Genomic DNA, 13732 nt, shown 5'->3' with positions numbered 1-13732 from the left:
CTGTGACCTCAAGGTTCTCAGTTTCCCTGTATCATGACATGACTGTTCCTGTCTTACAATTGACCCAGGGTCCCTGCAATATACAATCTGAGCTGCTCTTGTCTAACAGCAGAGACCAGATTTGTTAACAGTATCTGGTGGTAGATGTATTAACACCCACACATGATCTAACTACCCATGAGCTATACTGCCAGTGCATGGATTTCGTCCAAAAGTATTTCCTGTGTAGCTTCCAGAGAACAGGAATTTGTAATTGTGCTCAGGCGGGCAAGTATTTTTTTTCAGAAAGTTAGGATTTGTCTGAATTATAGGAATAGATGTCATCATGTCTAGTTTCATGCAACTACTAACTTGTGAGGTAACATAACTAATGTCTAATTTTCATGACTTCTCATTCATAAAATTTTACTAAGTATCTTGTAAAAACAAAACAAAACTACATGAAATCATAATCTTGCCTTCAACTGGGAGGAATTTCTGCTGTGGACTTAACTTTGATAAACTTGGTTACAAAAATAGGAACGAATTGCCAGGAGGATGGATAATTGGTCATCTCCTTGTGCCCTGGTTCTGCAATGTTCCCAGAATGTTATTGTTATGGACAATGAGCTTGACTGTGTCTGTGGGAAATAACCACTTATTCTCTTCCTAGTGTAAAGAACATGACCTGGCCACAATTAACCAGTTGCTAGAGGACCCAAAGTTGACGGCAATGAAGTACAGAGAATGGAGGAACACAAACATCATGCTGGTCCAAGATATCTATCAGCAACAGGAGGTCCAGGATGCGTCCACAGAGAATAGTGAGGAACAAGAGACAACACCATTGGCTATCACTGAAAGTGCTATCTGAGGCTGTGTATCGACAGTTCACTGCAAGATTTTTTCCCCACAGGTCTTCATGTAAAGACACTTTAAACCGTTGCATTCTGATTTTTTTTTTCCCCGAGTGTTCTTCATAAGGAAAACAACCCCTTCTCCAAAGCTTTAATTCCTTTTGCAAAACTTATTTCATGTCAAAAGAACAAATCCTTCAAATTAAAACAGCATGCTGGAATCTGGGCTGCATATCTAAGAAGAATATTTTATGAAGCAGTGAAGAAATGTTTTTCCATATTGGGAGAAGTAAATTGTAAATGTGCAACTTCTGGAAGTCACAGTGCTATATAATATGGACTGTATAAATGTCAGATACTTGGGGTTGTTTTAATCATGTAACTTGCTCATAAAGGAAGCTACAACAATTCCAAAAGGATGTAGTTTACTCTCTACTTTTTGACCATGCAGGGTAACCTGATATATATATATTTTCATTTCTACATTCGTTCACTTTGGTCTACCAGTTGGAACTGAGACAAATCGAGTAGCAATTATGTATGAATTTATACTACAGACTACTGTCAGGCACCCAGTTTGTGTCATACCTGACGTTTTATGAATTAGACATTTATTTACGGTCCAGACCAAGGTACTGTCATTCTATATCAAGAACAGAAGGTCGCTCAATATGTTTGTTAAAATGTAAATTGCTCTTCAGTGAGGCAAATAACGTCTCAACAAGTTTCAAGCTTTTCTGATGGACCTAACAGAACTTCCTGGAAGGCTATTTTCTTCTTTCATATTTTTGAACCATCATGAATATATAAGGTACAAGTTCACCCCAAACTCCTAGATAGCAAGGTGATCAAGTTTGCAAGGAAGAAGCTAAATACTTAAATTCCTGATGTGGAACTGAAAGTGTAAAGCATAGCTGCAAATATCTTTGTAAATATATGTCATTTTATGGCTTATATGAATGTGACTATGTACTGTATATATGTTTTATTTATATATTTATATATGCTGAATTTGCTAATGTAGATAGAAGCACATGGACCAGACCCACTTATGTGAGTGTACTTACACAGTGACTTGAAATGCTTCTCTGTTCTTTTTTCCATTATGAATCACAGTAATGGATCTTGAATGAAGAGTACCCTGGGACTTCTGCTGTAAATTCTTCTGTCTTTCAACCTAACTTTGAGATTTTGATGAAGAAAATCTGTGTAATTTAGGGCAGGAATATAAGTTTGCTATAAAATTTTGGATTTTCTCTTTGGACAAACAAAAATGAATATGTTAAGAGATTTTGCTACAGGATCATTACATTTTAACATCACTGTTCTCGGTACAGTTTTTTTTTTTCCCATCTTCAGCATGTGTGCAAGGATGAGGAACTTTGCAGAGTGCCAATTTCTGAAAAGCAAGAATTAATCCACCATTCTCCAATTAATGCCACTACAAGAACTCGGGGAATTTGCATTTCTGTTGGCTATTTTGTGAAGATATTGTCATTGGTATTCAACAGATTTTATCTTTTAAAGTAAAATACACTATACAGATGCAGCCATTTTCACTTGTCTTTATACATGATATGTTTTATTGTATCTTGATTAAGAAAGCAAATAGTAGTAGTATTATTGGTAAAGTGAAATATTTTTCACCTGCCAAGTAATATATCTGATTGTTGAGATGGCATTATTGACACTCAACAACTTTCCTTTGCTACAGGTATCACAGGGGAAAGGTCAGGGAAACGTGGGCTTGTTGAATGCAGAAGCAGGACTGCACTCAGGATAGTATCATTGCCTCAGGTATAAAAGGGTTTAGACTTAATAATTGGAACTGGTCTGCTGGTGGGGAACAGAAGTTAGATGAAACTTAGAAGTGAGTGACAGTAACTAAATGGGGAAGCAGACACAAAAAGCAAGGTGGTTAAAGAGCTAACATTTCCAGGAAATCTTCATACAAGTGGTGCTTTTATCGTTTCATTAATTCTAACTAGACATTGATAGAAATTAAGCAAGCTCAATACCTGGTGTAAATTGGTTTCTAGCAATTCCTCATTAAAACACGAGCCCATTTTAAAGTATTTTATCTTTGACTACTCTCAGAAGACCCTCTTGACAGTGGGCATCTGCAAGTACCCTGTTCCTGAACATAATTTTTCAAAGGTGAGAGAGGGATACCTCCTGAATTTGACGTGATCAATTATCTGCTGAGCACACACTGAAAATTAGGAGAGTGAGGACTGATCTGCATAGTCCTTCTCAATTTCAACTACCTGCTGCTAAATAATTGATAAATAATGGAGGTCAAGTTGCTTGTACACTTCAGATTTATTCTTACAAGTGCAGGCCCTGCAGTTTGTCATATAAATTCCATTTCTCTTCAAAAGCATCTTCACTACTTAGATCTTAAAAACAAGCACTTGCTTAAGAGTTCCATTGAACTGAGCCAGACTAGTCAGTGCCTTGCAGTTCTGAGCAAAATCCTAGCCAGCCAACTCCATTTGCTGCAGTAGATTTGCACCCTACAAAGGAGAGCACTTTGCAGCCTGTATAGACTGTCAGCTTTTTTTTTTTCTTTTTTCTCCCCACAACTGTGCTCATATCAAGATATAAAAAACAGGTTTCCCAAATACATTGACAGACAAACGTCCTCAGACTGCCTAAACTCTACTATTTTTTTTGATGAGATTGAATAGCCTAAAATAACTTTTAAGTTGCTTTCTTTTCAGAGGGTCAGTAGGTAATTGCTGTTGCTATTGAGCTTTTGGAATCCAGTTGAGGATGAATTGTATCACCCTCTTAGAAAAGAGCAGAAAATTATTGAACAGGGTTCTTTTAATGCAGTTATTTCTTTAGAAATTTCCTGTGTGTTCAAGAAAAATGTATTGGTTTTATGGAAGTGCAGCGTTGGAAGCCTATCCCCATTCTCTTCAGCTACTTTTTAGACCAAAAACAAATGGAAAGCATGGGAAACATAAAGTGAAAATGGTAGTAAAATAGGATTAGTTTTCTAACATTGCTAATTAATGTGAAAGTTTTCACCTGGATTCATCACAAAGGGCTGTGCAGCCATGTGAAAGACACAACCGGAGAAGAACAGTGCACAATCTGACAGCTACAACTGGTAGATGATATGGCAGGGAGCCACGTCAGCAAGAGAAGCTCGGACTACTGTGTGCTCTGCTCAGTCATATTTAGGGCAAATGGTATCTGAGCATAAATTCTGCTGGTCTGAATTTGGAAGGCTTCTATTATTGACTCATAGTGTAGGGAAATTGTGTCCCTTGGAATGTCCAAAAATCTTTAACAGCCTGCCTCATGGGACTTCTTTTGTACTTTTCAGGAGAAAGTGTGCATGCACACAGCTATTCGTCCATCAGTAAAACCTTTTTGCATTAGTGCAGTAAGTCTAGCTATGCAGACTTTGGAGTAACTAATTATGATATCTAATTTCAGCTGTTTCTACAGCCTGTCTCTGGTGGCTTTTCTGGAAATCAAATCTCTCTCTGTTTTGGTGGTGTAGATCTCATGAGGTACCAGCATGAGATGGGATCACATTTCCTTTTCCTAAGATGGGAAAGGTTTCATGCTGGGTTAGCAAATTGTTTCTGCATGTAATTCTGATAATTTACTTAATCCCAGATTTCACTGAAAACAGGAATAAATGATGTGATACAACCACTTTTTACAGATTATTTTCTTTTTGAAGGAAACCTTCTTATGGGAAAAAAAGCTTTTTTAGGACAGCAGGGAGAGGGGGAGGGGAAGAAAAGAGGTGATGTTTGATTTAAAACTATGTAGAATTTTGGAGTTTAAAATTATTTTGTAACTAGAAAAAAATATGGGCATGCTGTATCTAATAGGGGAGCCTGTGAGCTTACATGTCTATTACAGATTTAATATAAAAACTTTATTTTGTGTCTCTTAAAGTAACAAGGAAGTCCATGTAAGCAAAATTTTTATGTGAAGAAATTCTTGTGCTGTGGTGGAAGTTTGGGTTTGGGGAATTTTTTTTATTTTTTTTTTACTGTTTTGGTGGTACAGGAGTGACCAATTGCAGTGAGAGCTTGGGCTTGCTTCATTTATGTGAGAAATGTCTTTCTGTTAACAGGAAACCAAAGTGGTTTTCTTGTAGTAATAGAGACAAAGTTTTCCTGTTTCCTGTTTTGTGTGGGGCATTTTGAAGCAGCAGACATTTTAAGATGTCATTCAGCAGTTACTTGAACACTTGAAGATTTATCCCATTTTGGTCTTCTCTAAGCTGCCACATTCCTGCATTTTCAAGAATCAGCTTCCCTACTAACTGAAAAAAAATTTAGGTAAAAAAACAGAACCAAAAAGCTCTGAGCTATGATCAGTCTGAAATTCTTGTCTCTGCATAAGAGCAACAGGAGCTAAGCTTGCCAAAAGTTAGACATTTAAAAACTGAAAAAAAAAAGAAAAAAAAAAAAGAAGATTGTCGGGTGTTGAAGAGAGCATTAAATTTCTTGAAATTTGCTATGGGTGATGATTCAAAATCTTTCTGTTCTGGAAAAATAATTATTTTTCTATTTTATTTCTTCCTGGTAAAAATCTAAAGGGAGTGGCTTATAAGCTGGCAGAAAGTTAAAAATGAAATATGCATATAATTCCTTGATAGTTCATCAGCCTTGATGCATTAACATGAAATGTTGGCTTTAGATGACTGACCGACAATGCTGAAAATCCATTTCCTTGGGAAACTATTCTAGTTACCACAGTACCAGAGTCTTATATACCCTACCTGGCCCATATGAGATCCATATCGAGGATGTAGATATAAGGCATTTCTATAGGGCAAATAGCTTATATCATTAGACCATAGCTTAGGAGTCACGTGAGTTCTAGTGCTCACTGTGTTCTTGATGCCTTGAGACCTACATATATTATTCTGGCTCTTGAAGTTGCTTATGATTGCTTTACCTTCTCACACCTAAAAATAAAGAAAAGAGATTATGAAAACATCTCCAACTCTCATGTAAAGACAAACACTAATCAAGCAAAAGATTCGGGTACTTCTTGAACGCTTAGCATAATAACTCACCTGATGAAATGCCATATATGCATAATAATAGCAGTGTCCTTGTGTAAAACTTTCAATGGTGAGGACTGATTGAAGAGAGGAATGGGATTTCTATTCCATTAGACTCTGTGTAGACCGAGAAAGACGTCCCTAGAGGAGTATTTCCTAGGATATCTGCTACGCAGGGGCAGGGCCTGCAGCAGCATGAAGATATACAAAGTACCAGTTTGGTATTATATCTGCTAAATCTATTTTATCACTGGTTGCATACTCAAAGCACAGTGTTTGCACTCAGCACTGCCTTTTCACTGCTTGTTGCCCACACGTGTGACTCTCCATTTTAATGGAATGATGCACACATCCTGGAGAACCAGAACCTTATGTTTGCACTTGTCAATTAAAAGCTGAAATGCAGGAGCATTTTGCTCAGCCTTTTTTTTTTTTTTTTTTCACTGCCCTTTTTTTTTTTTTTTTTTTTTCTTAAAAACAAATTCTCCTTGGGACTATTATTAATATTAAACTGAGTAATCCGGAACCAGGAAGAGCCAATGAGTGGTTTGACTGAGGAATGACTTCCACTGTCTGGCAATGCAGTTTTTGAAGCTCTGCTGTTAAATTAGTTAATTTTATTTCATTGGTTGCTGTTCCACCCTTAAGGAAGGATACCCTATGCTTTATGGTCTCTTCCAAGAGGTGTGGGACAATGCTGGATATTTTCAGCTCACAGAGAAGCCAGTTTCAATTAAAAGAGGACTGGGGTCTTTGTCAGATGTTTCAGTTTAGCTGGCCAAGCCAGGCAGGCAGCACCTTAGAGGTGTGTTTCCTAAAAAGTGAGCTCATCTGAGAGCTCAGCTGCCCTGAAAGACGTGTGTCCCTGTCCCTCTCTGTTCCCTCAACCTCCTACATGCTCCTACTGCTTGCCTCATGCTATTCTGCTCATCGCTTGGCACCTCTGTCAGCTAAGCGGAGCCAGCCAGCAAGAAACAGACCTAGCAAGCTGGATAATTATCTACAATGATGGTGATTTTATTGGCTTGTGGAGAGATTTGGTGCCTGCCAGAGCCATCACAAGAGAGGCAGCTGGTTTGTGTGGGCAGAAGCATAAAAGAGAGGGAGCTGCATATGCAGGAGGAAAGAGGGGGACCTCCTGTGCTTAGGAGAAGGGCATTAGATTGATGTAGCCTCCCACAAAGCTGTAGCTTCACTTTCAGCAAATGGTGCTTTCATTTTACCCTACAACACATGCTTGTGAAGACGACCCAATGGACAAGTTTTCATGTCTGGTTTGGTGTGATCTCAGACTGTATTTTTGCTTTCCCTGTTTCATGCAGAGCCAAATCTTACTGCTTCCTCTTTTGGTCTTAAAGATAAAATCCTGCAAAAACCCTACAAAAAACAACACTATACTTCTTTAGGATCCTTCCTTGCATGCTTTCTGCAGGTATGCTGTTGTAGACATATGAGAGAAAGTAGTTTGGAGTGGTGGACCAGTTTACACTAGCTACGAAATAGCACCTTACGGGCTTGTAAGGCCTCTTGTTTTTTGCAGGTATTTGATATACACCCTCCTGTGGTAGCATAAAATATAACCATTTCCAAAGTTTCATAAGAATAGGAATAGAGTTTCTCATCATGAATCAGATATTTGGTTTGTATGTGCTTAAAAATAATAATAATAATAATAAAATCTGTAAAAGTGCTGGGCTTCTCTGGGCATCCAGGCATTCCCAGTCAGACTGAGGATGATGTGTTTACTGATGACACAGAGGGGATGGGGCTATCCAGTCCCATTCCTGGCATCTGACCTGTCCTGTTTCATTATTTCATGTTTTGGAAAGTGCTTGTCATTCTTCTGACATTTTCATGGGCTGTTTCTTATTGGTAGAAGAAAGTATCTACTGATAGCTGTCAGGGTAAAATTCCTGAATTATCTTCCTGTGTTCAAGAAATAACCTAGTTGTCACTACAAGGGGATATTTAAAATTGTGAGATGCAAGCCATGATAATACCCAGAATACTGTGCATAGTGACAAACTGCTCTTTTATTTTGTTGTGGAAATAGATATCTTCCCTCTTCTGACTCCTGGGCAGAGTGGGTGTCAGTCTGGCAGGAAACAGGTTCTCTGTGTAGCACCTTTGGGGACACGCTGTCTTGAAAGCAGTTCTCAGCAAACTTTTCTGACAGAGAAAACTGATCCCTTAGCACAGCCTGCTGGCTGTTAATGATACAGCAAGCAGATATAAAATTACACGTGAGTGGGGAAGTGATAATAATATCAGGCTGCAGGCGTGATGGCCTCCGTCTACAGAAGAGTAATTTCGAGAGTGAGGGGAGAGTGGTTGCTGCAGGTGGGAAGGTAGAGACGCTGTCTGACACACCAACCTGCTCTAGATCTGAAGCAGCAGCAATAAATCCAAGCACAGTACTGTCTGAGGGGGGGAAAAAGTTCTGCAAGGTAAAGGAAGTTAACACCCGTGATGCCAAGGAAGGTGCTAGGAAGAGAGCAATGGTAAATCTGAGGAAAAAAGGTAGTTATTGTGTGCAGACTAACAAAACCTGGGAAAATAGAGGAAGTACATAATTTGCCATTAAACTGATTTCTCAGAGAGGATGACTTTTAGTATCTGGCTAGCTAAAATCCATGAATTTCAACCAGTAAATTGTTAAACCTGTTCTGTAGACAACCCTGAAAGATCAGGGCTGAGAAGTCAGAGGCTTTCTGTTGAAAATGTTTACATCTGGTGTTAAGGACAGTGGCACATTTCTGTCTATCATGAAATGTCTGTGCAGGCTAATAAAACCCAAAAGCCACCATCATGATGTGACACGGGAAGACAGCTGAAAATTGAGGGGCATCTCCAGTGTCCTAGTCCTTGCAATGGCAACCATATCCCAGTCATCTATGGGATTATTTACACTCTTGCAGAGTAGAGGGTACATTTCTAAGGTGTGTTTCCTTATTTTTTCTTAAATTCTTATTTTTACAGTAAATTCAGTCCACCTGGGCTAGCACTTAAATTCCTAAATTACAGCTGTGATGAAAATGGCCCAGGTGGTCATGTCCTTTTCTGTGTGATTTGAGAATTTCACTCTACAAATGCCAGAAGGAGTCATGAATAAAATTCCATACTGCTGTAAAACACACTCATCACTTTTCCAGCTTGATGTGATATTTCATCAAGAGCATCATTTTTTTTTTTTTTTTTTTTTACAGCAGAATAATTTTTTCTGCTTATCTTGCTGATGACAAGTTGAGGCAATTCAGGTAGCTGTGCTTTATGTGCTGGTTTTAAAACAGGCTTTCTAATACAAGAAAAAGGATGAATGATGATGCTGATGCTAGTTGGAAAAAGTACGTGAAAATCTTCAGGAGTTTGGCAGAAAACAAACATCAGCACTTTGGAGACAGTGACACAAATGATGTATATGCCTTGAATATGGGGTGCAAGCATATCCCTCATTAAACAAAGGAAGAAAGCCAGTCCTGTGGGGAATAAGAGGAGTAATAAAGACAGGGTCTGTGCAACACCACTGTTCATACAAAAACCTGAGGGTGAAATTATCCCTGGGAACAAAATCCAGATATAGGAAGGTATTCGGGTATCTCATGTTGGCTGGTCTGGGTGATTATTTTAAAGTTAAGATGAGCTTTTATTTCAGAGAAAATCTGAGTTAACACTGGGTATAGAAGAGGTCACAGAGAGCACTGCATCATGCACCTATCTTTGCTTTCTTTCTAGCTGTGGCCTTGGTATGTGCTAAGGGGATGCTCATGATTGAATTTAGGCTTAGACTCTTTCAGGGTTCAGAAGAGAAATAATTTAGGATCTGTATTATTAGGTCCTCCATGAACAAATGGGATCAGTTCAAGACAGGAGATGCAGTGACATACTAAAACATTTCTGTAGTGTTTGGTTTGGTTTGGCATAATGAGAGATAAAAGTAGAGATTATTTTCTAGGCATCAGAGAAAGCTCAGAGGATAATGTTGAATGTACATTTGAGGGACCAAAGCTCATTTTCCAGTCACAGATAACATGAGATTTTGATTAAGTTGCTCCTACACAGTGACTCAGACCCTTGTTTGTAATATTGTGATGAGAAGTGCATACTACAGAGGGCTGTTAATGTGAATTAAGACCAGCAGTACCACTCCACTAATTAAATAGATGATAACGTAGAGTTCCCAGCATAGGCTGTGACAGTCAATGGTAAAATGATGAATTTTTCTTATCTTGAGTACTGACAGTTCATATGTGGGTTGTTGCTGGCAATATACTTGCAGAAAGGGTGTGTAAGGGAAAAGGAAAGTTAAAGAGATTTCTTTCTTAAGCATCTCCTCTGACTTGAGAAATTATGTTCATCCTGGGCATGATGATATCCACCATGAACTAACTGCAGAGTTAGACCCCATGAACCAGATTCTCCTTGTGTGACTCCTGAAGCCAGAATATGGCTGTATGCAATTGAAGGTACAATTGCAGAACATATACAGCTGAACTGGTGTAAACCCAGTCATGACTCAAGAATTCTTTACTTCATTGCAAATTAACACATTTCCACAGGTACTGTGGAAATCAACTACAGCGTGCCAGCTGCAGTGGTCCAAATACTACTGTGGTGGTCTCAGTTGTGTCCCTGCCCAAGTGTAGGTTGCCTGCAGCCACAGACCCTAAGGGGTGTGTCTGTCCCTCTTGGTACTTATTATTCACTGTTTTGAACAAATGAAGGTTTTTATATAGGGCTATTGCTTTGGTAAATTAATTTGAAAAAAATTAGCTATATTTATCCAAAGACAATTCAATAATTTTTGCAGTGACTCATGTCTAAGATATTTGATTTTCTCAGAACTACATTTGTAATGTTCTGCCGAGTTCTCTTGAGAGCCTTTTCCTATGAAAAACTCATTCCAACTATATATATATATATATATTTAGTACGAAGCTTTTAATCATGTCACCTAGGATCAAATTGAGTACGCATGCGACAGGACCAATAACTGATTGGAAAATACATTCTATTGGGAATGTCAATACTAAAATCTCCAGTCCAGGAAACAAGGCCAACACTTGACCTCTCTTTGGTATGAAGCTTCTAATTTAACCCTCTGTTGTTTCTCTTGAACTTTTAAAAATTCTTTCCTCATGTCTGTCTTGCATTTTAACAGATAAAATGAAGGTGAAACTACTTGTACTCTTGTACATTTTTGCTGAATTTTATCCAAGCACAGAATCATATTTTTCAACCTTTTCTGCCCCTGAATTTTCTAAAAATTAACGCTTTTTTATTTTTATTTTTTATTTTTTTTCTTTTTTAAAGCAGTATATTTGTGGATACAGGATACATAACACAAATTTTGTTTCACTGTTTAATGGGTCTGCCAGTGCATGTAATCAACCTCTTTTACAGAATATTTGCTTAGATTAGTCAATAGTGCAGACATGATACAGGCTGCTTAAATTTAAAGGTTTTTTTTTTTTTTTTTGCATTTCTAAATTGGAGTTTTTCCTTGTATCTCACTTTCCAGAGAGCAGAAGACAAAAGAATATGGAACAGGAGGTGCTCAAGGCCCTCTTGTTCACATGTAAGTGATGTATCCTTCAGGTGTTTCTGCACTTCTGTCTTCTCTCATAACCTCTTTTTATGTAAGTCTCTATTTTTCTCTTGTAGTGTTGTCAGTATGCAGCATCAAAAGAAAGCATTCCTCCCAGTTCTCTACATGTTCAGTCAGAGGGGGAAAAAGGTGGATCAGAATATTTTTGGTGTCTGATGACTAGGACAGTCAAACCCTCTTACTCTGAAAGATGTACCAATTAAGAAGTAGAGAACGGTGACATCAACTTGTGATGAATCAGAATTTCATGCATTGACGTTAGTTTTTTGGTAATGGAGAAGACAAGTGTCGTCACTACATGAACTCTGAACAGGAGAACTTCTATTAGTGATGTAGAAGGATTAGCAATATAGCTATAATCTCCCTCTGTGCTGATGGCCTCTGGCTTAATGAAGTTCATTATAGAGAAACAAAGACATTATTATTTTTATTATTATTATTATTATTATTATTATTATTATTATTATTATTATTATTATTATTTTCTCCTAAGAAAGCTATTCCTTAGAGTTGGCATAGAATCTCCATGAAACTCCATGTTCATTGTATAATACATCTTTAGGAGAAGGAGCCGCAGAATTATACCTTCACAGTCGCATTGTCTATATTTCTGTCTACTGGATATACTGCAGTAAAAGTTTTAAATTTGAATGTGAATAGATAATATATATATTTTTTTTAATTTAAATAATTTATTTTCTCACTTTAATTTTTTCAAATTAGTTTTTAAGAGATTGAAGAGTTTGCTTCAACTTCATGTTTAAATTCTTGTTTGAATGCTCATTATTATTTTGGTTCTTAATGATTGATCTTGGTAAGGTAGACTCATTTGAACTTTGTTTGTCTTAATACATGCAGATACCAAGTGGATCTGGGAAAAAAAAAAAAAAAAAAACCTAAACCAAAGTAACTGTGACACCTTTATAGATAATAGCGAAAAATTACGTGGGTAAGAGCTACTGGTGTGATGCTGACAAAGTGAATAAAGCCCTTGGGGAATAATATCCTTGGATGAATATAGTTCCCTCCCAACCCCCCATGTATTTTTCAGGAAGGACAGAAGTTAGTATATGAATACTTTACTGAAATGACATGTATATGGCGGAAACTTTGGGTCAAGTTCTCATTTTTACACCAATACTGACACTGAGAACTGGCTAGTTGACAGTAATTGATATAGCATGGGTGAAAATTTGAAAATCATGTCTTGTAGGAAGAATATTAATAAGTTCAAAATGGTTCATTTAGTTGATTCATAGAATTAAGGAGGTTTTGCAATAGTATGCTTTTTCCTAGTGAGGCAGAATGTTATCTTGGTTCAGTTGAGGTACCCTACTGATAAATGTTCTGGACTGCCCTGAAGAAACCTGCCTCTCTGCCTTGACTTTACTCAAGGGAAAGCTGGGAGAGTGAATTTGCTAGATCAAAGTTATCCCTGTAACAATCAATCCCTGACTCCAAGTGCAGTCTAAAAAAACTCCAATAAGCAGGGAAGTTGTTTCTAATAGCGGGGAGTCCTTGAACAAGGAAAAGGCATCAGAATAGACAAGAAGGAAGCATTGGCCGATTCAAATAGTTTAATTGTTTAAAATATATGTAGCGGATACATGTTTTGGGCTGAATTATCATGGGGATGTAATGGGATTTCTGTCCTCTAAGCTCATTCAATCAAGAATAACACCCCTCCTACCCCTTAAAAATAAAAATAATAATAAAACAAAACAAACAAAAAAACCCACACCACTACCACCACCAACAAAAACAACACAAGATTACATCATGCAGTGGGATTATTTGGGATTGGTAAAAGACTAGCAGAATGGTTATTCAGAAAGTCCTAACAGAAGGTTATAGCACATTGTCTTCAAATCTATGGATTGTAAGTCTTCCTGTAAGGGATGAGCAAAGCCCTGTCTGAAAAAATCCTCAGTGTGTTTTTGTTTAAAAATAATAATGCAGGTCACTAGTAGCAATAGATTTTACATAATACTGTAAAACTTCAACAAACCTCTTATGGGTCTTGAATAAACATATCAACAACGAAACATAATTTAGAAGTGACAGAGGAAAAGAAAAAGGAAACACTAAGAGAAAAAAAAAACAACACAACAGAACAGCATATGTAAATTTCTTATGCAGGAAAATTCAATGAAAACAGGATTACCTACACTGAATTAAAAGCCATCATGGCAAATTTTAAACATGATGGAGGGGGTTACCTCCACATGCTGTTTTACTAAGCTTCCC

The 13732-nt window shown here is 37.5% G+C and overlaps 1 protein-coding gene across 10 annotated transcripts in view; it reads left to right on the top strand.

The window, feature by feature from the left end:
- IPCEF1 (interaction protein for cytohesin exchange factors 1) overlaps nucleotides 1–2389 on the top strand; it is an 88637-nt gene extending 86248 nt beyond the window's left edge. For all 10 annotated transcript variants that reach the window (XM_066994209.1, XM_066994211.1, XM_048076895.2 and 7 more), the window contains one exon: nucleotides 653–2389. In XM_066994209.1, the coding sequence (XP_066850310.1) occupies nucleotides 653–853 (201 nt within the window). In that variant the 3' untranslated portion in view covers nucleotides 854–2389. The remainder of the gene's footprint in view (nucleotides 1–652) is intronic.
- The last annotated feature ends 11343 nt before the right edge of the window (nucleotides 2390–13732 follow it).

The sequence above is a fragment of the Anser cygnoides genome, chromosome 3 (assembly GCF_040182565.1).
Source record: "Anser cygnoides isolate HZ-2024a breed goose chromosome 3, Taihu_goose_T2T_genome, whole genome shotgun sequence".
In the NCBI taxonomy this organism is placed as follows: Eukaryota; Metazoa; Chordata; class Aves; order Anseriformes; family Anatidae; genus Anser; species Anser cygnoides.
This window is presented reverse-complemented; position numbering and strand designations above follow the sequence as displayed.